This window comes from Leptonychotes weddellii, chromosome 7, assembly GCF_054177405.1.
Source record: "Leptonychotes weddellii isolate Sample4059 chromosome 7, ASM5417740v2, whole genome shotgun sequence".
Lineage (NCBI taxonomy): Eukaryota > Metazoa > Chordata > Mammalia > Carnivora > Phocidae > Leptonychotes > Leptonychotes weddellii.
This window is the reverse complement of record NC_138375.1, coordinates 105,594,171-105,622,078: the sequence shown is the minus strand read 5'-3', so window position 1 is coordinate 105,622,078 and position 27,908 is coordinate 105,594,171. Positions and strand designations below refer to the sequence as shown.

The window sequence follows — 27,908 nt, the reverse complement described above, 5'->3', positions numbered from 1 at the left end:
ATTTTCCCTAGGGAATTCTAGGAGAGCTTCTCTGAGGAACGCAGGCTTTGGATGATACAGAGAGAGTAAGAGAACGTACCTGGCAGAGTTACTGTTAGAACTACATGATCGAAGGATATGAAATCCAGCATCTGACATAGAGCAAGCACCTAATAAACATAGTTATTATTATTACTTATATTAGCTATAAGGAAGATTTAGGTAAAATCCATTAGAAAACTGGAATTCATTACAGCCCCTTCATTTTTGGGGGTGGTTATGGCAAAGTCACAGTGTGGGAGATCACACCTTCTGAAATCTACACTTATAACTTGTTAAAAAAAAAATTCCAATCTGGCCTAGGTTCCCAGGGCACTGGCAGCCAACCATAATGAGGCAAATAACTCCAGGCTCCTCCTGCAGGGAGAAATATGCTAAGTGTGATTTCTCACCACCCAGCTTCCATCCCAGGCTGATGAAGTCACTAGAACTATGAGTTTCTGTTGACTAGAAAGGGTTCTGAGGGCTGCTTACACCTTGCTATTGGGAGGCTGGGCAGGAAGGCCAGGGGAAACATGCTAAGCTGAATTACAGAAGACCTTGGGGTCACTGTTCCCGCATGCTGAGGTCAGGGATCTGAAAACCCACTGTGTATGAATGTGGGGGTAAGAGAGAAAGTGGAGCGGGTGGGGAGAGACAGAGACAGGCATCCTGATCTGGAATAATGGTACTAATTGAAAGCCATTTCAAATCCTCCAATGTACGTGTCCAAGTGCAAGAGCCAAAGCTCTTCATTTTTAGTCCCGGCTCTGGAATCACCAGTCGGCAGGCACTGGGCAAGTCACTTCTCTCTTTGAGACTGCACCAGGTTTAAGGGCTCAGGTCCACAGCAAAGGAGATCAAGATTTCATTCTTAGTCCTGCGTGATCCTGGGCATATTACTTAACCTCTCTGAGCCTCATCTGTACAATGGGTATTTAACAGCAAACTGTACCGCAGGTGGTAGCTAATGCAGATATAGCGTGCAGCATGGTGCATGGGATATAATAAATGCTCAATAAATACTAGGCACCAGCATTTTCACTGGCTTTCCCACTGGCTGTTCTGAAGATGAATCAAGGGATTAGGTAAGAAAACAATTGGTGATATAAATGGCACTTTACAGCTATAAGGTGTTATTATTAAATTATCATTATGATTATTGCTTTGGATGTTATATACTGAGCAGGCAATACGGTGCCTCTCTGGGTAATGAGTGATTGGATTTAAAAGGCTACCTCTTCCATGAAAGAAGAAAAAAAATAGCCACATTCTTGCTTTGAAAAGCTGAGCCTCCTAGAACTGAAACAGAACAGGTTCATTACTCAGTGAGGATTAATTAGCTGTCGGGTATTATTAAATGTTCTCACTCTCAAGATCCACACAGAACTGTAAAGTATGAAAAGTGAGCAAGAGGTAATCATAAGACAGGGAAGGGGGAAAAGCCACAAATGCTGGCAATGCAAATTTCCAGAGAGGAGCATGTTAGTAAATTACAGCTTGATTAATATCACGTCAGCTCATTCTCTGTTTGGAGTCATTGTTCTGAATCTATGGTCTTCAGGGTTGCTTGTTTTTTTTTTCTTCTTCTACTACTGGGATCAAAACGGAGAGGAGGCTGGCTTTTTCAGTGTTTTCATCCAAAGAATGCTGCAGTGTGGATGATTACGCTGAAACACAGGATATTGGAAAGCCTAGGAAAGTAGACGGGGTGAAATCAAATACGGGTATTTACAATATTATAGCAAATGTGTCTCTCTAGTTGATGTAGTAACTATTGAAATGATTGAAAAGTAGCAGAGGCTACTTTTATAAAAAAGTACTTTCATAAAAAAATGATAGCTCGGGGGAGCCTTAGAGATGATAAAATCCAGTGACCACAGACCCCCTGTCTCAACCACCGGGGGCTTGTGTTAAACGTGTAGATTTTGCTGGATCACCTCCATTTGCTGAAGGGAATCACTGGGGTTGGGTCCTGGGAATCTGGAACTCGCACCGTGGATGCAACAGCACAGACTATTCATTCAGTCCTCTGTGTGGCAGCTCGGAAACTAAGACTGGAGAGAAGAAATGTGATTTGCTGGCCCCGGGTCACACAGCTTGTTAAGACGAAAGCAAGAACCAGAATTGGGGTTTTCTAACTTGCAGCCACACCTCAAGGCCTCCTTCCACGTTTGATGGGTACCAAGTCCACTTCAGCATCTCTGCTCTAATGGAAACATACACAGAGGCCTTCTCTTCATCATGTGGGCGGCATCTCGGAGCGGCCAACCACAAGGCATATGAAATCCCATAGAATGCCAGGGACACCAGGAACTCTTCGTGGGAACTACAGATGGCATCTGAGAAAGTCCGTCCACAGAGCAAACAAGGACAAGGTGACATCTGGGCAGAAGGTCATGGTATGAACTCCCCAGTGGCACCTAAGGCCTCTGTTTTCCCCACAGGATTGCTGAGTTCCACGGAGCAAAAGACTGTCTTAACTCCCTTTGGACAGCCAGTGGATTGCCTGCCGCTCACTAGTTATCAGTGAATGGCTTGTAGACTGAATACAACAGTATAAAAAGTATATGAAAAGGAAAAGAATACGAACTTTCTTGTATCAGTAGGGAGTAATAACAGCTATGATAATGATAATGATGAAGATAATACCAAACCAACAGCAGGGAACACACATTAATGAGTGCTTTCTGGGAGTGAGACTCTACAAGGCTAAGCACTTCATCACACACAAGACAGCATGGATTTCTCACAAAAATCCCAGGAAGCAGTGAATCCTTGTAATGCACTGGGACTTGGGAGGCACAAGGACTTTAATTAATATGTCCAAGGTCCCCAGGTGGAAAGCAATGGTGCCACAGTTCTAACCCAGGACAGACTGACTCAATGTCCATACTCTTCACTACCCTACCCTCAGCTCTGCAAAACCTCCGAGCCTTTAGAGCATCAGCCCGGCCTGATATGGGAGACTTGCCTGGCAGTTCTTCAGGCTGAAGGCACAGGCTGACAAGAAGAAACAGAACAGCCAATGCTTATTTGCTTAGAAGACCAACGACCAGGTACCTGGGACTACTGGGTAAATACCCGAGAGCCTAGCACTGTGGCCAGCAATGAGCCTGAGTTCATAAAGCACCTGCTGGGGGCATCTGGGTGGCTCAGTCAGTTGAGTGTCTGACTCTTGGTTTCAGCTCAGGTCATGACCTCAGGGTCATGAGATTGAGCCCCACATTGGGATCTGCACTTAGCAGGGAGCCTGCTTGAGATTCTTTCCTTCTCCGTCTGCCCTTCCCCCTGCTCACGCTCTCTCTCTCTAAAATAAATAAATAAAATATTTAAAAAAAAAAGCACCTGCTGAATAGAGGAACAAATGATTTAATGAATAAATAAACAAGCGAGCTAACCAGGCACTGATCATTCAATTCCCGTAGCTGCTTCTAAACCTAGAGTGACCCCCTCTTCTCCCCACATGTGTCCCTTCTCGGTTTTCGGTCTTTAGTAGCTGGTATCTGAAAGCACGGGTCTGACACAGTTTGGAAAGTCCCTTGGGGCTAGGGCTGGTCTCAACATGTGTCTGCTTTACCATTCAGGTTGAACACATCCAAAACCAAACTCACCACCGAGTCCTGAACCACTTTAACCTGTATCCAGAGAGCCTTCCCTTAAAAGTTTGCTTTTAGAAATCCATTTTTAACATCACTTTCCTAAGAGACCTTTCCTGGTCTCCCAGAGCCAAACACCATTTCTTCCTGGTAACTCTCTGACACTCCCTGCATTTACCTTACTCTATTTAGTGCCATAAGCATCTTTATAGTAGACCTACAAATCCTTTCTCTACCAGACTGTGTATTTCCGGAGGGCAGGGAGGGAGCTGCTCAGACTAACAGCAGAAATCACGTATTGAGGACCATGGAAGGAGGGCTTTCCATCCCCAGCACATTTTTAGTCAAGTATGGGGTTCACGGTTTTGGGTTGAGTAAGTAGGAGGTTCACTGTTTTACAGACACAGAAACTAAAAAAAACTTGCATGACTCAAGTTCAAAAGGGTTAAGTGACCACGTGAGATTCTGATGAAGGGCAGAATTCAAACCCAGGCCCATTAGATTCACAAGTTCATGTTCTAAATCACAAGATCCCAACTTGCCACTTGGGTAGTCCCATCCCTTGCACCTTGAGTACAAAAGATGCTCAGAACATTTTCGATACCGTGAGCAGACAGAGGTTGACTGTAGTAAGGCATGGTAGTGGCCGTGTGGGCCAGTCTTAGGGGAATAGATGAAGGACACGTATTTGTAGTGGTCAGAGCTCAGACCCGTCCTGCTCCTCCCTCTGCCGTCAGAGACTCAGAGTGAGTCTCTGCTTCATCTCCTTCACTCACACGTGACAGTTGCAACCTAGAGCCGCACCCAGCCCATGGCCACACCGGGGAGCCCTTCCTCGGCACCCGGTGGCCAAGAGAAGTGAAAGATGGGGGCCAAAGCTGCCCCCCCGGGCTCACCCTCAAGGTCGTGATGGTGGCAGGATCCCGGAGCCGGCCCTCCTCATCTTTCAGATTGTAACCTTCTGGCCTCTTATCACGCTCGCTGACTTTCCACAGCTTCACGGTTTTATCTGTGGAGGGCAACCAGAGGAAATCAAAATTACAGTGAAAACCAGCTTGTCAAGGAGTTTTGTGTGTGTGGAGGGGTGGGGCGGGGGAGATGCAGGGGGAGGTGGAGCTGAGGATGGAAGGGACTGTTGTTCACGTCAAGGATTCAGGGCATAAATCTTATGTCATCTGGAGGCAGAGCTCATGTTTCAGCACAAAACCATATAGTGTGCCCAGACCAATGGCCTATGACATCTGGAGCTTATATTTTGGTTCATTCAATAAAAATATTTATTGAACACTGAATAAGAGCAGTCACGTATACAGAACTAGCTGTGTCACTATGTTATTAGCACTTGTCATGGAAAATTTATTTAATGCTCCCCATAACCCTGAGAGATAGGTATCCCCATTTCAGGGTCCCACCCCAGCAAGCACTGCCCTGACCGTGACCTGAAAGGCCCTCCGTGACCCGCACTTCCTCACCCTTTCCAGTCTCACCGTCTGCCCCCTTCGCCCTGTGCTCCAGCCATGTGGCTTCTCTACAGCCCCCCCCCCGTATACGCTCTGGTCCCCATGCCTGCCTCGGGCCTCGCACTAGCTGTGCCTTTTCCCGGAAAGCCCTTGGCCGTCTTCCGCAGGGGACTTGTTCCTTCACTTTGCTCTGTTCGTGTCCCACCCCCAGAGGGGCCTTTCCTAACCAACCTGCATCAAAATGTCCCCACCATTCTCTCGCCTGCTCCGCCTGCTTGAATGTTTCCTCTCGCCACTTCTCACTACGTGACCACGGCTTTGTTACGTCTCCCTCACAAGAATGTAAACTCGCCGGAGGCAGGGATTCTGTCTTGCCCATTACTACACACCTAGCACCTACAACAGTGCCTGGGACACAGTGGATGTTCAATAACTATTAGGTGCATGAATGAACGAATCCCGTCTATACAGTGCATCTTGCTAGCAATACTCAGAGATATAAAATGGTAAGAACGTTCATTCAAATGCTCCTTTCCCCTTGCAGTCTTCTTGGAATTCCCAGCTGGAAACTACCTTTCTTCCCTGTGTACTGTTCCAGCACTTCCCATCATTGGCTGACACCTGTCATTCTCCATAGCAATAAAGGAGGGCAAGATCTCCAATGTGTACAGGGGTAAGGCAGGCCGGGGGGGATGAGTGAGAGGGGCTGGGGGGGGGCTCTGGGAGGCAGGAGATGGCATGCCCCGCCTGCAGGCTTTCCATCCCTTTTCTTAAGAAAACACGTTTGGGCCAATCAGATCATATGTGTGGCCCACGTGCCTCTGGGTCCTGCATTCACGATTTGTATTCGATCTAGCTTTTCTTGTGGAAGGCAGGGACTCAAATGCCTTCTTCCTCTGTGCCTGCATCGGGTAGGCTTGGGAACCAGACAATCTTGGGCCATACCCTCACTCTCACTCCAGCCAGCCACGTGGCCAAGGACAAGGGTTCCCAGGTAGTAGGTGCCCCGTTTCTTCAAGTGACAAACAGGAGTACCAGATTTATCAGGAGAAAGAGTACAGAACGCCCAATTCAATGTGAAATTCAGAGAAACAACAAAGGAGTTTTTAGTATAAGTATGTCCCACATATTTCAACCTTACAAATAAAGGCACTTAACTTCTCTATGCCTCGGTTTCTTTATTTGTCAGTTGGGGCAAACAGTGCCTTCCCCACGGGGCTCTCAGGAGGATGAAATGGAACACTGGGCATATAGTGCTGAACACAGGGGTGGCCTGCCAATAATGGATGACAAAGGGCAGCTGTTAGAATTTGCAAAGGGGGAAACTATTCTCTGATAATAACATGTTGCCCTGACAGCGATAGTTTCATCCCGCGGTGATGTCAGCACATCCCGTCTCCTCCGTAATACTGTGGGGAGAAGAGCCGCCCCTCCCCCGGCCTCTAGTAGGGTTCTCTTTCTCCTTCGCCCCTTCATCTCCCTTCTCCGCGTCTCCTTGCCGAAGGCCTGGCCCTCAGAGGTCTGAAATGCACCCCATTCTGAAGTCGGCTTTCAGCAACCATTTGGCTACTTTAACAGGTCAGTGCCCCTGTTTCCTATTATGGGATGATTCCAGCTGGTCACATACTGGCAGACCCGGCTGGGCTGCTCAGTGTAAGATGTGTGCGCCCTGGACCGAGCGCTCCCCCTGGCCTGTACTGGGACAGAAGGCAAGGAGGCCTTTCCCAGACCCAGAGTTGAATTCTGCACTTCCTATCTGTACGCCAACAGTCCTCTGCTCCTACCCTCTCTAGACACCCTGCTGCCGCATGCACTGCATTTTAGGATGAGAAAATGAAGCAGAAGCCCTGTGTTATACAGTCGCTGGATTAGGGACCAGTCAGCTGTAACTCAGAACAACACAAACCAGAGACATTTAACACTGAATATTTCCTATTGCTCGGCTTTGGAATATATCCTGTCCCATTCGCAAGGTGATTCTTCTCTTCTATTTTTTTTTTTTTATTATTATGAATAATACATTGCTACACAGAGAAATAGAGAAACCACAGGTAGAACATAAAGAGTAAGAATCAACTACAATCGCTCTAGTCAGGGATAATCCTTGTTAACATTTTGCAGAGATACTTGTGGTATTTTTTTCTCTGCATTTTTGGGGGGTGGGGTACAAACCTATAGTAATACTGCATATACAGATTTTGTATTTTCTCATTTTATTTCCTTCTTTTATTATACAAGTGGTAAATATAATTGCAAAAAATGAAAATGAGCCAGAAAGTTAAAAAAAAAAATTAACATTTCCCTCAATTCCACTAGACAAAGAAAAGTATTAGGAAGATTTTGTATACATCCTTTCATTATATTTTTGTGTGCAATTATATCACTTTTTAATATATGTCATATTCTATGAATAATTTATAATATGCTTTTTTCCTAATCATATCTATCCATACTAACCTCTACTCCTATAAATATCTAATTTATAAGAGTAAGAATCTGTTATTAATTAAAGGTCAAATAAAGGGAGGTTTAGTAGTAAATTATAGAAAACTCATACAAGAGAATGCTATGTAGTCATTGAAAAGGTGATGATATTTTAGAAGGATATTTAACAAGTAGGAAGATGCTCCTGTTGTTAAGTGTTATATTATTAAGTAAAAAAAATCTTGTTGCAGAACAGCTTATAGAATAATCCCATTTTCCTTAAGAAGCAAAGAAATTTATCGATTTATCCATGTCTCTGCTTTTTTCTTTAAAAGACATTAATACTGGTTCTCTCTGGATGTAAACACTTTATTATCTTCATTTTGCTTCCCTGTTTTTTTCTAAAAATTTTTTTTTATGAATACATACTACTTTCATAGCATGCAAACCAAATCAAGTATACCTTTCCCTCTCATCATAAGAATTAAGACAGAAGTAGAAAGCAAGGTAAAGCAACGTGTTTCACCTGCAAAGTAATTTCAAAGTCTAGATTCACAATGGAATGTTGGTTCTATTTTTCATGAAAAATGGTAAAGTTGAAAATATATGCCAGCAGAACATAAAAACTGCACCCAACTATAATGAGAGAAGCACATTTTTTTTTTTTTTTAAAGATAATTGATGGTGAATTCAATCCAATTCCCCATGGCTGGGTTGCCTGGAGTCATTCTCGACTTTATTATCATACAATTTTTCTTGACTTAGTATCTTGAAGCTTTGTGGATAAAAAAAGTCTAAGGAACATGTGGCTGTTACTATGAGTAATGACTTTTTCTTTTTTCTGGCCGGCTCTCTGAGTAGTTTATCATTACTTGTGGCAGCTTTTAAACACAATCTTATCATCTATCTTCATTTTCTCTTTTGTACAGTAATTCCAATTGTCTTTCATTAATTTTTGCATGTTAACCTATTTGGCTTAAGGGGAATTCTCAACCTCAATATTAGTACAAAAAAGAAAATTGCATAAGAACATGGGAATTTTTCTTCTAAGAATCATTTTGAGATGCTGTTGGCATATGAAATAGCATCCCAAATGGGAAGATAATATCCTTGTTAATCAAAAAACTATTTAAAAACTCAATTAACAGAACATTATGCTATATAATTAATCTTCATTGCATTTCAATGATTTTGGTCCCATCCCCCCCACAAAGCACTTAATAAGTCTTTGGATTTTATAGTAATAATCAATAGGGTAAATTTCACAATATAAAGTAAGCTAGCCATAGCAGATGATCAGACACTTTTCCTCTGCTGGCAATAATTAAGTCAACATCATCAGAAGTCTCTTTTATTCTAAAGGGTTGGCTATGCAGAGCCTTTAAGTAAAACTTCACCAGTGAAACAAACAAAAAAAGAAGAAACATTCATGTGGTCTGGCTTTCAAGAAATCAGGGTTGAAAAAAGTAAAGCGAACAATACAGACAGTTCTGAGAAAGAATTAAATTACTGAGAATCTGGAAAAACAGATGAGTGGAGATCTGGTCATGTTGAGATAAGCCATGCTTGAATAGCCCCAGACTGGCTATTTCAGAAGTGCGAGTGTTTAGATTTGTACACTGGCTTTATAATCAAGGGAGTTTGGGTTCATATGCATTAAAAACTTTCCCCCTCTTTTCAGAAGAGTAAAATAAAATTCACTGTAAAGATTTAGAAAGGAAAAATGAGAAAAGGAGCAAATCTACAAGACACTCCACTTGCACGATCCAAAATTAATCATGATAAATCTTTCTGTGTGTTTCCTTTCTGTCTTCAAAAACACTAATATATGTCTGATCCTATTACATACATGTGAGCAATGCCTTGTCAGTGCTGGGGATAGGCAAAAAAGCAAATCCCTGGCTTCTTGACTTATATTTAAATGTATATTCCTCCTAGGCAGACTCACACGTGGAATGAAATGAAGCGCTCTCCAGCTTATTTGCTTGATAGAGGTTTTTCAATTTTTATATGCTAACCCTCTTAATTGTGACGCTATTCAATTAGCACCCTTTAGTATATGATTTTATTCTGAATTGTTCTGAGCATAGATGGCTTCTTTCAGCAAGGGTATCATGAACTTAAGGGCAGGTCATTCCACTGTGTAAAGATTTTATGAAATTAATACGGAATTTGGCTCTCTATCCAACCCCCTGTGTCCTCTCTCTCCAACCTATTTCTATCAACTCCCCCCTAAAACAACAAACGGTATAGGAAGAGTATGGAGGTGGAAAGAGAGAAAGAAATCACTTCTTGGTCTCTTCTTTGGTAGGTCCCCCTCTCTTCTTGACCTGCACTCCTGGCCAAGAACTTGATGGTGTCAGAGAGACATGGCCATCTCCTTTACCAACCCCCAAATATATTCAGGGATTAATAATTTCTATTCAGTATGCCAAACTCATAGGGATGGCATGTTGAGTTTTCTGAAATGTGTTCCCAGAATAACACTTAGTGAATCTTAAGAAAGGAAGTCAGATTCTAAAAACACCCGGAAATCATCTGCATTAGTCAAAAACTATGGATAATGGGTCTCACGTAATTCGGTCATAAATTTGTTATTTTTAAAAAGGATAAGTGCTATATACGGACGGCCTACCCTGGTCCAGGCACTCTGGTAGACATCTTGCAAATGCAGTTTGGAAGTTTTTCAAACAGCTCGCAAGGTAAAAAGAAAAACTGAGCACAAGAGAGACTGAAATACATGGCTTGCTGACATATCTCTGCAAAGACCAAACAGGCAAAGTGACCTCTACATACCATTAGTAGACAGAAGGAAGTAGGCTGCATTCTGCTGAGGGAGCCATCTTATTTTATTGATTTTTTCTTCTATTTCTAAACTCTTCAGGTAATCGAACTCGGGTTCATGGCTCTGGAATGTGCTGTAAACATTGTATTCACCCCTACGATGAACCTGATTTTTACTCTGTAGGAAGGGAAAAACAACACACACGAAAGATGAAGTCACATAAGCCAACTGCAAATTCACCAATTCCTTCTTTTTGGGGGCAGACTCACTGCGGTGGGATGGAGCGGGCCACGTCAGTGTAGAATGAGGGCAGAACCATGGCAACAAGTTTACCTTAGCTTACTGGCCTCCCCAGCATTTGGTCACGCACCCCTATTGGTCAATACTGGCACCTCCAGGATAGAGCTATTTATAAATTATATGCAGGAACTTCTGCACTAATATATGGTGTCCACAGCATATACATAGAAATAGATATTAAAATAGGACAACTTAAAAACACATATAAATAGAAATTCTAATCTTTTCTTTGGACATCCTAATGGATGTCTTGGACACCCTTCAGAGTGAGCCATCCCACACCGAAGTCCACACATCTATTAATCCCTCACAAAGACTCCAAAGCTATGGCATCTGCACCTTTCGCTAGCCTTTTAAAATCTCACCAGATCCTCAGAGAACCTCTGAGAGGTCGGCAGTGCAGGGAAATGGACAAAAGAGGCTCAGAAGTATTAAAATGACCTCTCCAAGGTCACACAGCTTATACACAGCAGATTCGGACATCAGATCTCTCCCTCCCCCCATTTTCTTCTGGCACGAGTGACAAAACGGACATGAGCGCAGAGACGCCACCGGAGTCCCTGGGAGGACTGTCAGACTCTACCCCCCATGTCCCCCCATCTCCGTTACGCACAGTGAGCATGGTGCGCAGAGCAGAAACTACATTAAGGATGCTAGAACGAAACTTAAAGGAAAGGATCTGCAGAAGGGGGCAAGGGTGAGAAGAAAGGTGGAGAGGAGGACAAAGAAGGTGTTAAAGAAACAGGAGAAGGGGAAAAAAGAAAAGGGAGTTTTTATTTCAGGTGTTTTAGGACCTTATTACCAAGAGCTTCCAGATTCAGGCTTTGGAAAACTGTGCTCACAAATTCAAATTCAGGTCTTACTGAACATGTGTCGTAGAAGCTTGACTCTGAAGAAAAGGCTCAATTAAAAAAAAAAATCATATTTCTGGATGGATATTGAACATTCAAACCCAAGTCTCCATTTACTCAATTTGATGGGTGATGGTGCTGATGGCCTGTGTTGAGCATATTTGTGAGGGTCCTAGGAGCAAATTGTCCAGGAGTGGAGTGTGCCTACCGAGGAGTCACTCACAGAAGTCAGAAGCCAGCCTGACTTAGATGTTGTCCCCTGGCTTTGTTTCTCAGGCTTCGAGCTCATTCCAACCCGAAGCCTCGCCACAAAGCGGAACACTCAACTGTATGCTCCTCTCTTCAACATCTATTTTTTATTGAACAAAACCACCCTCCTTTGGAATACGTGTCCCTCTTCCTTCTACTACTGACTCAGGCTTCTCAAATAGTTTGGTCAATTAAAACAGGTGAAACCTATAAATAGCTAACGGAAATCGTGGAGCAGATTATGACCAGCAACATGCTGCCTTGGGTAATTTATGTTAAAGAGTGGCTCTGGTTCTTCTTTATCATCACTATGGACCTAACTGGATTTTCTTTTAAAATGGAAGAAGGTTTGAAAATCAGTTTTAAAAAAGGACTTTAAATGCTGATATCCTGCTTACTACAGAGACAGCCAGTCCACCTTAACAATAAATTTATAAGAGTTCTGATTTGCTACCATCCAAATCAGACTGTCAAGTGTGTGTAGTACGTGCCAGACCAATTAGCACTAGGCAGCTCTGGAAAAGCAGGAAAAATTCCAGGTCACGAAGAGCTATTAGTTCCTACTTGCCAACCACATTTTCGTGTTTCCAGGGCCAGTGGAATCGGCCGGGTGCCTGATTTAATGCTGAACACTTGAATTTAGACAGAACCCCGAGGGATCACGATGCCCTTATAGAAATTAATTGCAAATAATGTGCAATTACCAAATATATCACCTCTAAATGAGGCTTTCCTTTTTTTGAGGGGAGGGGAACATAAATGGCTTTGAAGCACAAAGCAGGCTTTCAATTGCTAGGGAAGTCTCTTGTGAAACCTTCCTCCTGCGCCGGGCCTCCCCCTGCGCCGGGCCTGGTGAATCTCAGAGGCAGGCGGTAACAGATGGGAGAGGTCCTAGAACATACACGGGCCTGCTGGAAGCTCCAGGACCATGCCAGCGGAGGCCAAGGAAATCAGATTGGGCCGTAATTCTGTTCTGACAAAACAGAAGCAGACACCAAAAAAAAAAAAAACAACTCAATTTATATGAAAAAGAGAAACAATTCCTAGTGGAGCCCAAGTCTCAGGAGGAAATGGGCTTTTTGACATTCAATTCACTGGAAGTTCGAACTCCTGCTCAGAATGCACACAGCACTGAGCTCCAGGGACCTCCGCGACACCTGGAGTAAAGCACAGGCCGCGTGCATTGGGGAGATGTCTTTTTGTGGGATTTCACTCCCTTTGGCGGGGTCAGCTATCACTTTCTTCGCTACTGACCCCAGGTGTCCTTTTCACATCTGTTGGCAAAGAGCTATTTTTTTTTTTCCCTCCTACGTATTCTGTAGGAGCACCTGAAACCGGGAGACTTAATTTCAATGGCTGGAAGAGAAATCCCACTCAAAAAGGAGTTCTCTGCTCAACAAACACCCATGGAATTTCGCAGGTCAGATGGGAAGTGGGGTCGTTTTGAATGTGCAACACCCAGGTTGGGAAAGATCAGGCCTGCCCAGAAAAGGCTCTATTAATCAGGTGCTTTTAGGAGCCTGAATGTGGAACTGTTGATGTTAATGACTTTTTGGCAGTTTTTAGTTTGCTAGCAAAGCAGCAAGGTTAAGGGCGACACATGAGGATTAAGGAACAGTAGGAGGCCTCTTTTAAAAAGAGAAGAAAATGGGCATTTTGCATTCACTGCCACTTACCTCCTGCTCTCGTTGAAAAATTACAACCCGACCCCCCTTGTCCCCTGTCGCTAGTAATTCTCCCGTGTGGTTGAATTCTACCGTAGAGATAATGTCAGCTGAAAAGGAGAAGACAAAGGCAATTAAAGTAACTGCACACTTACTTTGAAACGATAGATAATAGATATACTTTTCTGTGCATTGAAGGGCTCTGGGCTTTGTCTTTGCAGTGGAATTTACAAGGATTTGATGCTCTGTATTTTAAGCATCATGCCATGAGAAGTGGCATTTGAGAAAGTCAATTTCCTAGATGCCCACACTGCACAGTGGGCTCTTGGAACATCTGGAGAGAACAAAAGGGGAAAGCACATGCAGACCCTTTTGTCAGGGGCAAGAGAAAACGCATTTCTTTAACAGCTCCAGGAAATGGCAATTTTTTTTTCCCCCTGAGAATTTCTATCAACCCCCAGACTTTTTACCCACCCAGGATCTTTTGCATTCTCCTTCCTTCTACACAGAGAAACTTCCCCAAACAGGTTTCAAGTGTGGCTATTCAGACGCGGGCTGAGGACTGTGACGCACCAGGGCTGGGGGGAGGGGGGGGGTGTCTTGAAGCTCAGACATGGAAAATGAAGGGACCCCACAAATGCTCCAGCTTGACCCATGCTCCCTCTTTCCTGGTGAGCCCAACACACCCTTCTGGAAGAGCACGGCCTTATTCCAACCCCAGGAGCAAGGTGCTGAGAAACAGGGTCACGAGGTCAGAGGGGAGAGGGCAATTTGTACTCCGTATTTCAAAACGAAGAAAATACACAGGCGCCAGGAACCCAGATCATAGATAATTGCTGAAGGAATGCCAGTCTGCCAGGTCTTTCTTCAACCCTGGTTGCCCCGGAGGAACACGGACAGGTAAATTACCTATGATTGGATTTAGTCGGGCTATTTTTAGAAAAAATGTCAGAAGTTAATTCCTCTGCAATTATTCCCCTGCAGGGCTCCAACAATTGCTACCGAGAGTGCAAATGAGTTTGGAAAAAAAAAAAAAAAAGAGGCAGGGGAATTATGATGGTAGCCTTTGACAGAGGGCCATTCTGAAGATTATGTCCATGTGAGGAAAGCAAAGGGGAAACAGTGAGGTGGAAAACTAAGGCAATTACCCCTGAATAATTCAAATCTCAGATCTCACTTTAATATCATCATTTCAGGATTTTCTTCGTATGCCTGATTTATTCAGGTAAGTAGTGTAAAATTCTCCACTTTGCGTGTAACTGTCCTGTTCCCTATACGAAAACGCTTCTAATGGTCGTTCTTTGTGCACAAGTAAAAAGAGTAAGCACAAGCGACAGCCACTTTCAAGCAGGGCACATTTAAAAGAACAATTCATGACTTCCTGTTTTGGCCTCTTAGATGTCTGACCCCAGGGGCAGCAAATTCAAAGCCCTACAGAGCCATGAGGTGCCAGGGCGTGAAGAAGTAGAAAGCCTGTGGCCCCTCTTAAGGGTAAGTGGCTGCTCAGCTTACGCCAATTGTGGATATGAAATATTTCATGAGTTACTATATTTTTTTTTTAATAAGAAGTTGGAAATGCGGATTTTATGCAAAATCTCTTCAATTTTCTATATTGCCAACTTTTTTTTCAAAGCCATGACATTAAAAGAAATAATCTCGTCTGTGGGCTGAAAATGTTTTGTGAGTCACGAGTTTATAACTTCTGCTCTACCAAGTCTTTCTTCAGAAAAGGCCACACCATTCCTTACTGATGATCTCAACGAGAAATCTAGTCTGTCCACTCAGGAAGACCCCTCCAAATGAACGCGACTTCAAGGAAACACAACCTAAGCTGTGTGGTTACTCAGTTCCTGATGGAAGTTCAGAAGCCCATTTTGGTAACAAGTGCCCATTGCCGAGTAAGCAAGCCCAGCAAGGCTGGGAAGCTGGTACCACAAGTGAATTCTTAGACCACTTTCCTTTGTTAGAGTTTATGTATCTTAGCAAAGCACTTTCACGTAAAGACGAGAGAAGGAGGCTGTTCAGTGTTTGCAGCCGCCTCAGAATGCCCTGGGAAAAGCACTTGAGCGCCAGGATATACTTCTAACACTAGTTCCTGCTTCTGGCTTTTTAGTGAGGGGTTAGCAACGGGGTTATTCACGAAGCTTCCTGACTTTCACAGAACCTAAAGCGGACGGGGCTGTTTCTTCTCACTTCAGGCTTCTGTCAGGTACCTCAGTATGAGGCAAAGCTCTCAAACTACTGAAGACATAAACACCCCCCAGAAGGAAAGAGCAGTGGGGAGGCCGAGTGTACAGGTTACCAGAGTCACGCTTATGTCCTTAGGGCCAACAACTGGCTAAACTGCAGTCTACACCCTTCTTAGCTGCAAAGTTGACACAGACTCCAGAGTTCTAGAAGGTGCACTGGGAACCAAAAGATGGGCCTTCCCTTTTAGTGAAGCTGGGTGTCAGAAGGAAGGAAGAGTTAAGTATACCTTTTCCAAGGTCAGTCTCTGTCTCAGTCTCCAAGAAAACGTTACTCCAAGGGAAACAAAATTCACTCCCCCCAGAGATGACATACATACACATTTGTCCTTTTGTCCAGACTGTGAAAATGTCTTCACTCTCCCTTTCAGGGGTACACAGGTCAAAACAAGGTAGTACTCAAGCTCACAGCTGAGCCACATGATCCAAGCTAGTGTTACTAGAACTCTGCATTTTGAGGGATCCAGGCATGGCTCCCGCTAATAAAAATGCCCCATGGATTTTCCAAGTGTTATAATTATCTGTGCTATGCCTTCCTCAAGAACTTGTAAGAGAAAGGGTGATTGGCATGGCAGGATTCTCACATTCTTTAGTCCTCCAGCCAGGACCTTAGCTTTATTTTAATCCTGCCACTCGGTTGGTGTGTATGTTAGCTTGTTTATATCCAGCTGTTGTCTACCTCCCTTCAGAGCACAGGTCACTGCAGCTCGAGTTAATACCTGTTTTGAACTTTCATGTTTCCTGACTCATTTATCATGGCTAAGCCAGTAGGTGTAACCGGAATACTTTACTGCCCCATCCATCTCTGCAGATCTTCATCTATGACTGTTTAATAATTGATGCAAACCTCATGAATCACCCCACATTCCAATTTCAAGATACCCAGACTTCTGATATGAATACTCTTGTTTGCAACAGGCTCTTGGTAGAGCACTTGAAGTCAGAAAAGCCATGCTGCTCAAGATAAAATAACTCTTGTTGAGTATAGAGAAGACACGGCGAAAACCATCAACTAGCAAGCCCTATGACAATAACTTCATCTGGAATCACGGTCAAAAGAAATCAATTCATCAGGTTCAGTATGACTTTTACCTTTAACTGACACGTGTATATGACAACTCATTTTATCAAATGCCGAGCCGAATCACGCCGTTTTATGCAAAGCTCTAAACTGGAGCATTTTCCCTCTGTTCCACAGAGATGTGGATAAAGTGCATGTTTTTGACTAAAAACAAAAACCAGAGGCCAAAAGCAGTTATGGAGGTCAAATGTAGTTAACATGATTTTTTAAAAGGAAACCCTGGGAGGTAGGACGTTTGCCCTGTTCCACATTTATTTGTGCTGATTTAATTTCCACAAGACGGTGGCCTGGTAACCCCATTTCTAGTGCAATAGGCACTGCTAAGACTGAGTTTTTCTTTTCTAAAATCCATCTTTGCATCTTACAAAGGTTCCAGACTAGTAAATTCATACATAAAGTCTCCATTTACCTGAATAATAGAAACTGACTTGGCCATTATATGCCTGTGATTAGGCTGAAGAAATTGAGGGAACCCCAGCACATGCCCCAGTCTCTCACGGTACCATGCTACACAATGCCTGGGCTGAGCACAACGATTAGGCGATGTACAATCCAAAGAGCAGGGTGACCGTTTTGATAAAATTCTGGCTCAGTTTAAACCTGGAGTGGACCTAAACCCAAATCCTCTGGTGGGACAAGGTCTTACTGACCATGTCAGGAGCACTGGCCTCTCCGCATCGATCACAGAGATTCAAATGAGAAAGTAATGCAATTTAGCCTTCAGAGCCCATTAAATGTTTTATCTTTCATCTCAGTAACATTTGGGAGGTAATACTATAAAGTCATTTACTCTTCTTATATCAGCTGGCCAGTTCTGCCCACTCAATACTTGGCTTTCTTCTGGATGGTAAGTTGGGCTCTAGGCAGATTGGTCTGCTTCTTTAGCGAGGATGAGGAGGTGGTCAGCCAAGATGGAAAAGAGGTGTCACAGTGGATGACAATGGTGAAATATGGGTAATTGTTGGAAGGTTTGGGTTGAGAAGGATTTGGGAGGTCACATGCAGGTGGAAGTGCTCTGATTAATTGGCAATGGGCCCTGCGTTCTGCAGTGAGGGACAGGGGGCAGGGCGTGTACCCTCTGTGGTCACTGCATAGGGGCTTCTAGCTAGATTGACAGTGACTTTGCGACTCATTAAATAAACAGGGGAGTCTTAGGCTCCCAGCGGGAATTAAAATTACTCCTTCCATCTACATAAAACCGTGGCCTCCTTCTTGGGTTCTGGGTCACGGCCCAAAGTCAGCATCCATTTTCTCGGATAGGGTTTTCTCTGTTAAGTTTTGATAAATGAAATAGTGTGTTGGAGTATAGTTTCCATCAAAATAGGGGGATAAAAGGAGGTCTGGTTATGGCCAAACAGGATATGCCCAAGTACTGCTACTGGGATTGGGTCAAAATGGCCTACTTCTTGGAAAATTTTAATACACTCTAAAATTTAAAAAAAAAAAAAAATCAGGCAATAAAACAGTAGGTGTGCAATGACTGCAATTTTTAAAAAGTATTCTCATCTTAAAATGTATCTTTTTTCACTGGTAAAGCGACATACACTTATTAAAACTCCCTTTAATACCAAGATGATGCTTAAAATATAAAATGAAATTTCTCTTACAATCTGACTCCCCGGAAAATAATAATTAACTCCTATAAGTACACACACACACAAATAGTCACAGGCTAAGGACTGTCAGCCAGAGTCCAAAATGATGTTTTAGTGTAGGATGTGAATGATTTAACTTATTTTCTTACAGTCTCTTTCTAATTTTTCAGGATTTTCTAATTTTTTTTTTATCAGGACCATCCATCTTGAACAATTTTAACTTGTAAACAATTTTAATTGATTTTCAAACTGAATACAGATTTTTAGCATTTATCTCAGTGCTTCTGTAGACTTTTTAAAAAATTTCTTTTTAAGTTCCCAGAGAGTAAAATTCACTCTTCATGCCATATAGCTTTATGGATTTGGATCAGTGCACACAGAGGTGTATCCACTACCCCCAACCATGATATAGAACGGTTTCCAAATGTTAAAAACGCTATGTAAGTACAGAGGCTTAATACTATTGGTCTCTAGAGATAAGGCTCAGCTGGGAACCAATGCTCATTTCTCACTAGTGAGAGTCAAAGATTTTATTTTTTAATCATACTGTTTAGATAATATCACTGTTTAAATTTTTAGAGTGGCAGGAAACTAAACTCATCAACATGCCTTTGTTAGCCCGCATCACAAACTAGGTTTATGCATGAGGTTTTCTGCCTGTGGATTCAAAGTTTTCTTTGTAATGAAACAGGACTATGCTTCAGTCCTTAGTTCAGGAGTAGCATTAGCTTCTTGGTACTATTTCTCACGTTCTTGTAGCTCAGTTCTAGTGACAGAAGTAGTAAATATCAAGTGCTGAGCAGTGAAAACAAATGGATCTAATTTTGCTCGCTGATTTTGTTTATTGGCAAGAGCTGCCCAGGGAGAAGGATTCTGATATCATAGCTGGGTTTGCGGGGAGAGTGTTGAGATCAATTGGTTCCGTCTGGCATGGGTATGGAAATAGCCAGTACACATGTCATGTGCTTGCTCTCCTGACCTTCTGTGTATCATAAACAGTCACTGACTGATCCAGACTTGATTCCTTTGTCACCCGACCAGTATCTGGTATTTAGACACTGAATCCTTTTCCTTTCATTTGAATGTAATTAATTCTGTGCATATTGGTTTTAACTTCCATCTGGCGCTGGTATTCCTCCTACATGAAAGAAAGCAGGTAGAAGGGTCCAATAGCCCCCGTTCCCAAGATCTTTTCACAAGTGCTGCTTCCTATGTAATGGCAAGCACAGTGCTGGGAAATGGGCATGGTTTCAATGTCAGCCCGCCCGCGAAGACCAAGCATATTAAGGGCAAGTAATGTGTTGTGACAGATACTCTTGGTTAGCTACTCCTACCCAGTGCCTTTCTTCCTTGCCTGTTTCCACTATAGAGGCTGAAAAATCCAGATTCTTGCTTCCCAGCCTCCCTTGTGTCTAGGGGTGGCCATGGGACTGAAATATGGCCTGTGAGGCACAAAGGCAAGTCTGCTGGGGGGCAAGGAGGCAGAGATTCTGGGAAAAAGTTTTTCTCCCTGAATAAAAGGAAGGAAGGAAGGGAGGAGTGGCCTTCTGGCTATACTGACATACTCTTTGCATACTACTGCTTTTTTTTTCTTTTTCTTTTTTAAAGATTTATTTATTTGAGAGAGAGAAAGAGCATAAGCAGGGGGAGGGCAGTGGCAGAGGAAGAGAGAGAATCTCAAGCAGACTCCCCACTGAGTATGGAGCCCGACATGGGGCTGGATCTCACAACCCTGAGATCATGACCTGAGCCAAAACCAAGAGTCGGATGCTCAACCGACTGAGCCACCCAGGAGCCCCCATACTACTGCTTTCGCATGTGATTTTATGTGGCCGTGATACATGAAGCTGTAGCAGCCATCATGTGACCAAGAGGTGACAAGCCAAGAGGCGGAACATGACAGATGGAAGAAAGGGACAATGTCCTCGGTGACATCACTGAATTGCAAAAACCTACCTCAGGAAGAGCCTATGTCTGAACTTGTTAAACAATACATACCAAGTGGTTTAAGCCACTGCTAGATAGATTTTCTGTTATTTGCATCTAAATGTACACTAATAGACATGTCTTTCCATCTTTGTTTTCCTCATAGCACTTTGCATAGGGCCAGACTATTAACATAAGTTGAATTGGAAAAAAAAAAATGGTTCTTGGTCCTGCAGCCTCTGTGCACCAACTCTCACACACACATTTTCATGTCACTTTATCACATGACCAGTGTTCCTTCATACTTGCTTAGTTCCCAGCATTGAGGTGGTTTGTTTCTCCCCCTTCCCCTGTGTGGAAATGGTACATTACTTGTTCGACCATTCAAATATGAAAGCAGCCTACTGAGATAGAAGCATCCCCCCGCCCCCAATTTATCATGGTGTCCATCATAAAATTATGACTTCAAAGGGACCGAATCATGCTCTTTGTAGGAGCCAAGTTCTCCCGGTAAGTCTGGGGAGCCCACCATGCTTGCTGAGCTGTGAAAATCCAGATGGTGGGAAGCCGGTGAGTAACAAATGCCATGTTATTTCTATTAAAGTGCACACAGCTTCCCCACACTGACCAAATCCCCAGCACTAATGGGTATGGGACGACTCAGGATATATGGGTTGATGGAGACTGCCTTTCATTCAAAATAAGTTCCTACCACACAGAAGCTGAGAAGAAAGAATGTTCCTGTCACTGGGACAAAACCTGCCCGAAGGGCAAAGTAGTTTTAAAAATTCTAAGTCCTCCAAATATAGAAAAATCCAGTGGGAAATTGGTAGCAGTCCAGACTTCCCTATAAGGCTGCTTGGTTTATAGTGGAATCTGCTGTCAAGGTATCTACCATCTGTTACTCACTATTTCAGAAAGCAGAGGAGTAATTAACTGCTCAGGCAATGCAAACTCCGTCAATCATTCAAATCTATTACCTCACAACATGGGTCATCTAGCACGGACCCCAAAGTTAATGGGACTCTGGGTCCAAAATAAGAAAGTTAATCACAACTGTGGGTCTATATAGGAGATTTAGGGCAGGCATCGTGCCATCCAAACACACATAACGTGGAGTCTGTTTGGCATGTCTTTGGTCAAAAATTTTGCTGTGCCAGAGGCTCTCAAGTCAAAGATATGGCATCTGCCTTGTGGGAGCTAAACATCCGCATGTTTGTGTGTTGGCTCTAATTTTATGTATTTTGGGAAGCCTTGTATGACTTCTCCCAAAACCCAGACAGCCTCCTTTACTTGGCAGTTCCAGGCTCCCCATTCTTCTCCTTCATAACAGTCCTCACCACTTACCATTACCACTTACAACAGTAATAGCACCATTTTAAATGCCTTTCTCAGTCTCTGAACCATGAACTCCATAAGGAACTCAGTCATCATTGAGCTTAAGCTTAATGTCTTAATATATGATGGATGCTTCTCCATTTTTTCCTTTAATCTATCACTGAATGAGAGCTATGGAGAATCAACACCAGTGTGGGCCACCATATAGAGAATAACCTTAAACAAAATGTCAACAAACAAAACATTTATGCTGGTAGAATGTAAGAAACCTATTTTAAGCGATGTGAGACAATGGGATGTTCTTATTTTGGAATGAGTATTTTATGACTTTAGAACCACATAGATTGATCAGTAAAGAACAGGTTTCATCCTAAAAAGCCTTTGTCATATTGGCAGGGATTTAAGGGTCCTACGAATCACAGGAAGAGAAAACACCAAAAGAGTTGGTGAAAAGAGGGTATCGGGAGAGGGCATGGAGGTAGCAATGACACACCCAAAGTAGATTTGGAGCAAATAGGTCTGAAATGCAAGGAATCTATTTAGTGAACACCTACTATGTGCACATCATTGGGCTGGGTGCCAGGGATATGCTATAAACAAAACACATCTGGTCTTTGCCTTCAAGAAGCTTTCAGCCTTGAGGACTGGGAAGCAGTGTAAATAGGGATATGGTAAAAAAAAAAATGTTGGAAAAGAGGTTGTTCAAACACCCTATAATGGAAGTCTTTGAGCCAGAGAGTAAGATATATTTGACCTAGAAGGCAAGAGGAAGTCATTGCTGAAACTTATGGTAACTCACATGTCATCCATATGCCTGCACCCAAGAGATCTCCTAGGGGTGCCTGCGTGGCTCAATTGGTTAGGTGGCTGCCTTCAGCTCAGGTCACAATACAAGGGTCCTAGGATCGAGCCCTGCATCGGGTTCCCTGCTCCGTGGGGTGTCTGCTTCTCCCTCCGCCCCTCCCCCAACTCATGTGCATGCACGCATGCTCTAATTAAAAAAATACAATCTTTAATTTATTTTCTCTAAAGGACAAATTGAACAATAAATACAATATGTCTGTGTGCTAAATTCTAGATAGGCCTAAAGAATGAAAGAAGAATGTAGTAGGACAAGATCTGGATTTTTCCTCCTAAAACATGAAATTTCTATGTCAAACACAATGAAGATGCTGCTAACAGTCTACAAGGTATTATACAATGATGATTTTTCAATGGTTTTAACAAAGAAAATAGAAAGTATTGCCAAATGTGCCATTTACAATTCTATGAATCAGTATTTTTCTTTCTCTCGTATCCTCTCTCTCCTCTTCCCATCCCCCTCCCTCCATTCTTCTGTCTCTCGCTCTCTCCATGGCTGGGAGTTGTGGTGTTTTGAAGATTATAAAAAAATATTACTCTCAAGGTGCCTGGCTGGCTCAGTTGGTAGAGCATGTGACTCTTGATCTTGGGATTGTAAGTCTGAGCCCCATGCTGGGTATAAAGATTACTTAAAAATAAAATCTTTAAAAAAATATTACTCTTGAGGCACCTGTGGCTCAGTTGGTTAAGTGTCTGACTCTTGATTTCGGTTCAGGTCATGATCTCAAGTTTGTGAGATTGAGCCCCACATCGGGCTCTGCGCTGGGCGTGGAGCCTGCTTAAGATTCTCTCTCCTTCTCCTTCTGCCCCTCCCCACCCAAAAATTACTGTCTCTTGGGTATCTTTATTTTAAAACACTGAATACAATACTTTACACATAGCAGGTCAACAGTAAAAGATAGAATAAATAAACTAGTGTTGATTTCCATCACCAGCATGACCCAAAACTTAAAAAATATTCTTTGGGCAAAGGCACCATAGTACATCCTTACTGCTTTTTTATATCCACTGAAAACTGGATATTTAAAAAATCCATTATATTTGATATATTTGATTTCATGTTCATGTGGCAATATAGGTATCAACAAATAATATAAAATGTAGAAAAATCAAGATATACTAAGTGTTGGCAGATTTAGTCATAATTCCATTTATTCACTCACAAAATATTCAGTGACACATTATGTGTCGAACACTACTCTAGGTATTGAGAATACATCAACTAATAAAATAGATAAAATATTTGTCCTTATGGCACTTACATTCTACTTGTGGAGAAAAAATAATAGTCAATGAGTATAATAAATTGCATCGCATGTCATGTACTTTGGGAAACAAACATAGCTGGGTAAGGGACATTAAGAATTCTGGAGGTAGGTGGGAAGCTTAGATTTGAAATAGGGTGATTGAGGGAGATCACGATGTGGGTATCTGAAGGAAGAGTGCTTCCTTCCGACAGGGAACAGACAGGGAGAAGGTCCTCAGAGAGAAACATGCATGTGTCAGCAAACCTGTGCAGCCAGAGCCCTGCAAACAAGGGAAAAATGAGATCAGACAAATGAGAGGTTCAGGTAACGGAGAGCTTCGTAGACCACAGCAAGCCCTCTGGCTTTTCACTAAAAGTGAAATGGGCACAGCAATGCGTAAATGGTAAATTCTGTGTTATGTTCCTTCGATCACAATTTTTTAAAAAGTGAGAAAAAATGAAATGGAAGGCCGCTGGAGGGGACTGAGCAGAGGAGTGAGATGGTCCGATGTGCTATAAGTATCACTGGAGACAGACAGCAGAGGGCTGAAGAAGCCTCGGGAAGGCTATGGCCACAATCCAGGTGAGCGGTGAGGGTGGCTCACACCAAGGTGTTGGCAGTGAGGGCGGAGAGCAGTAGTCAGATTCCGGTTGCATACTGAGTCGACTTCACAGGATTTGCAGATGGACTGGTTACAGGTCCAAAAGGTATGAAAGACAGGATTCAGGATGATTCCAAGGTTTCTGCCCCCAGCGGCTGGTATGATGGAGCTGCCTTCACTGAGATGGGAAGTCTGTGGGTGAAGCAGGCATTTTGGGGGGGGAAGACCAGATACTCTGTTCCAGGCGTGTGAAGTATGAGGGGTTTATAAGTAAAGATACTAAGTAGATAATTGGAAACAAGAGTTTAGAGTTCAGGAGGGGGTCTGAGTTGGGGATATAAACTTGGGAGTTCATTACCATTTCAGATGATATTTAAAGCCATGGGATTGGATGAGATCTCAGGGAGTGAGTGTATGAAATGAGAGGAGAGCCAAGGGCTGAACTTTGGGGCACTCCCAACATCTAAAAGGTTGGGAGAAAAAGAAGAATCAGGAAAAGCGAAGAAGGAGCAGCCGGTGAGAGAGGTGGAAAATCAAAAAAGCTGAGTGTCACGGATGCCAGTGAATTGCAGAAGAGAGAGTGATCAGTCATGCCAAACACTGCTGATCTGCAAGGTAAAAGCCTTCAAGTGACCTTTGGATTTGAACCGTGGAAGTCACTTTTGATTTTGTCAAGTGCGGTTTCTATGGATCAGTGGGGGTGGGTTTGGTGGAACCACGGAATGGGTTTCCGAGTGAATGGGAGGAGGGGAATGAGAGGGAGTGACTGTGGACACTTCTCCTCAGGGAGTTTTGCTGAGAAGCCTAGCAAAGAAACAAGGCAGAAGATGGTAAGGGAAGTCAGGTCAACAGAGCGTCCTTTTTTATCATAGAAAGAGCATGTGTATATGCTGATGAGAAAATTTCAGCAGCTAGGGAAAAATGAATGGCGAAGAAGAGAGAAGGTCGAACTTCTGAATGCATGCATACATGCATGAATAAACAAGTCAGTACCCAGGACTGGTCCACCCCTGAGAGATGCCAAAAGATGGTTAGGAAGAAAAATGCTATGGAAACCCTATCTTCATAGAAGGTTTAACAGGATTCTCAAAGCATTTAGTATTGCAAGAATTTCTCCTGTAGACCAACATATCAGCTGTCCATGCGATCACCCTGAATCAAAGAAAAATCGCTTGGTTTCCTTTTTGTTTCTTCTTCCCTTCCTGCTCGTCCTCCTCTCCTCTTTCCGTCTTTTTCTTCTTTCCTTCCTTCCCTTTCTCTCTTTTTCCTTTTTCTATCCCTCCCTTCTTCCTTTCTCTTCTGAGGCCAGCAGCAGAAAGGACTCTCTTCCTTCTGCTGCTATGCAGCTCTAGGTTCATTACCTCCTGTCGACAGACTGGGTGGAAGGCTGCTCACCTGCATACACTTTAAAATGCCAAGTCTACTACAAGATCACTCCCACATGGGTAGGCTGACCTCCTCATGGCCTTTCTTGAGTAACTTTCACCATCATTCCTAATATCGCATAGAAAGAAACAAGTCTGTCAGAGGGGAAAGAAAAAACCCACACTCTCATCTGGCCCCGTGGAAGATTTATAGACACTTTGCAAATAGCCAGACCCAGGTGATGGTGCCAGGAACTTTCCAAGTGATTTGTAGATCTCCCTGCCAGGAAGTCAGTCTTCAGTGGAAAACTCTAGCTGAACATTCCTTTATTATGGTGTGACTGCAGGGAGAGGATCACAACTGTCATGCAAAAGATCTGCTGAAATTAACTAGCTATTTGCCTGGCCTTGAGATATTTCAGCCTCAGAAAAATACCACTATCGCAATTTTTCTTTGAAACAATGATTTACTGAGCTGGCCTACTGCATGCCAGGCATAGTACTAGATGCTTTACCTGAACTCTCTTCCTTAATCCATATTATTAGGCTCATTTATCGAACACCTCCTTTGGCCAGGATCTGCGCTTTGTGTTTTATATGATGTCATTTAAGTGTCACTCGGACTCCACAATTTCAGTCTCTTCCTCCATTTTTCAGATGGGGAAATGGCTCAGAGAACTGAAATAACTTGCCCACATCTGGAAGGCTAATAGGGGAGCTGAGATTGGTACCCAGCTCTAGTCCCAGAGCCCATGTTTGCTACTTGCCTTTTGAGTCCCGCTTCTATTCCCTCTGCCTTCTATTATTTCTCGTCCCCCTCCCCTTTGTCGGTCATTTATTTTTTTCCCCAATCCTTCCTTCATCTTTCACTCATAGTTACTTACAGGCTTTATTTCTTAACATGGCAGAGTGGATCTTCTGGGGTCAGCCTTAATTTTTCCATCGGTCTGCTGTACTCCTTGTCACCCGCCTGGCATTTTAGCAACTTTAACTCTTGGACCCTATGCAGATACAGTCTGTGATGACCACCTGTGAAGCAATTTCATTTTTCCCAAGACATTCTTTCTATTACTTGTGCCTGCTGACACATATGCCCCTTGAGGCTAAGGTCTTATTCACTATTTTAGTCTAGGGACACAGCCTAGGGACTGGCACTTAGGAGGTTTGCACAAAATACCTGTTTAGTGGCTGAATGAAAAATGGAACACACGAATCCTTCAAGACCAACTCAAATGCCACCTACTCCATGAAGCCTTCCGTGAGCTCCCCTGACTGGAACATAATCCCTTCCTCCACACAGCTCCCCCCGTCTCTGGACTATTCACATGTACTTATGTGAATAAGTACATGAATAACTGAGAATGTACTTGCTCTCTTTCCTTAATGAAATGTATTTCATTAAGGGCACAGTTCCTATTTTACTCATCTTTGGCTCTACCAATAAATTCCATATAAAACTTCACTAACTTAGCATCTTCTCAGTGGGCCATGACTCATGTTGGATTATGGTACAAATGTTAATAGAATGCTTCAGTATCCTGTGTGTGTGTGTGTGTGTGTGTGTGTGATGTTTCTTTAACTAGATGATAAGTTCCCTGAAGACAGAATCATACTTATTTCTTTAATAGATAACATCTTTATCAGTATCTAAGATCTCAGAGCATAGATGATATAAATAATTGTGCACACTTGGAACTCTAATATTCTCGACAGGGACAGCTGATTGTTGGCCTATGTAATGCATATCACAGTTCTCCCCTAAAAAGAGAGTCACACATGCTCCATTTCTGGCTACAGCTTATTATTGTTGTTTTAAATGGTTCAGGACTATAGGTTCATGGCCTGGGACATCTCTGAAATAAAACCAGTACTTGAGAAATCAAGTGCCAAGCCCATTTTCAGAAGCACTTCCTCTAAGCACAGCAGATGTAGAGGAGGGGAAATAGGAACATATTTCCATGTCTGTAAGTACTCTACTTTGGGGGACATTTCAAATACTGATTCCAACCACCTAAGTTATTGCCCTTGGGGAGTATGGAAAAGCTGAGGGCACGGAAGAGCCAGTAATTGTTAAATGCAGTAGCAAAATTCCTTTCTTTTTTTTTTTTTTTTTTAAAGATTTTATTTATTTATTTGAGAGAGAGAGAATGAGAGACAGAGAGCATGAGAGGGAGGAAGGCCAGAGGGAGAAGCAGACTCCCCGCTGAGCGGGGAGCCCGATGCGGGACTCGATCCCGGGACTCCAGGATCATGACCTGAGCCGAAGGCAGTCGCTTAACCAACTGAGCCACCCAGGCGC

At 43.1% G+C, this 27,908-nt stretch overlaps 1 protein-coding gene across 7 annotated transcripts in view; it reads right to left on the bottom strand.

Moving 5' to 3' along the window:
• PPP2R2B (protein phosphatase 2 regulatory subunit Bbeta) overlaps positions 1-27,908 on the bottom strand; it is a 444,097-nt gene that overhangs the window by 95,164 nt on the left and 321,025 nt on the right. For all 7 annotated transcript variants that reach the window (XM_081826892.1, XM_081826894.1, XM_081826893.1 and 4 more), the window contains 3 exons: positions 13,363-13,460; positions 10,298-10,463; positions 4,514-4,626 (listed from right to left, as the gene is read on the bottom strand). In XM_081826892.1, the coding sequence (XP_081683018.1) occupies positions 4,514-4,626; positions 10,298-10,463; positions 13,363-13,460 (377 nt within the window). The remainder of the gene's footprint in view (positions 1-4,513; positions 4,627-10,297; positions 10,464-13,362; positions 13,461-27,908) is intronic.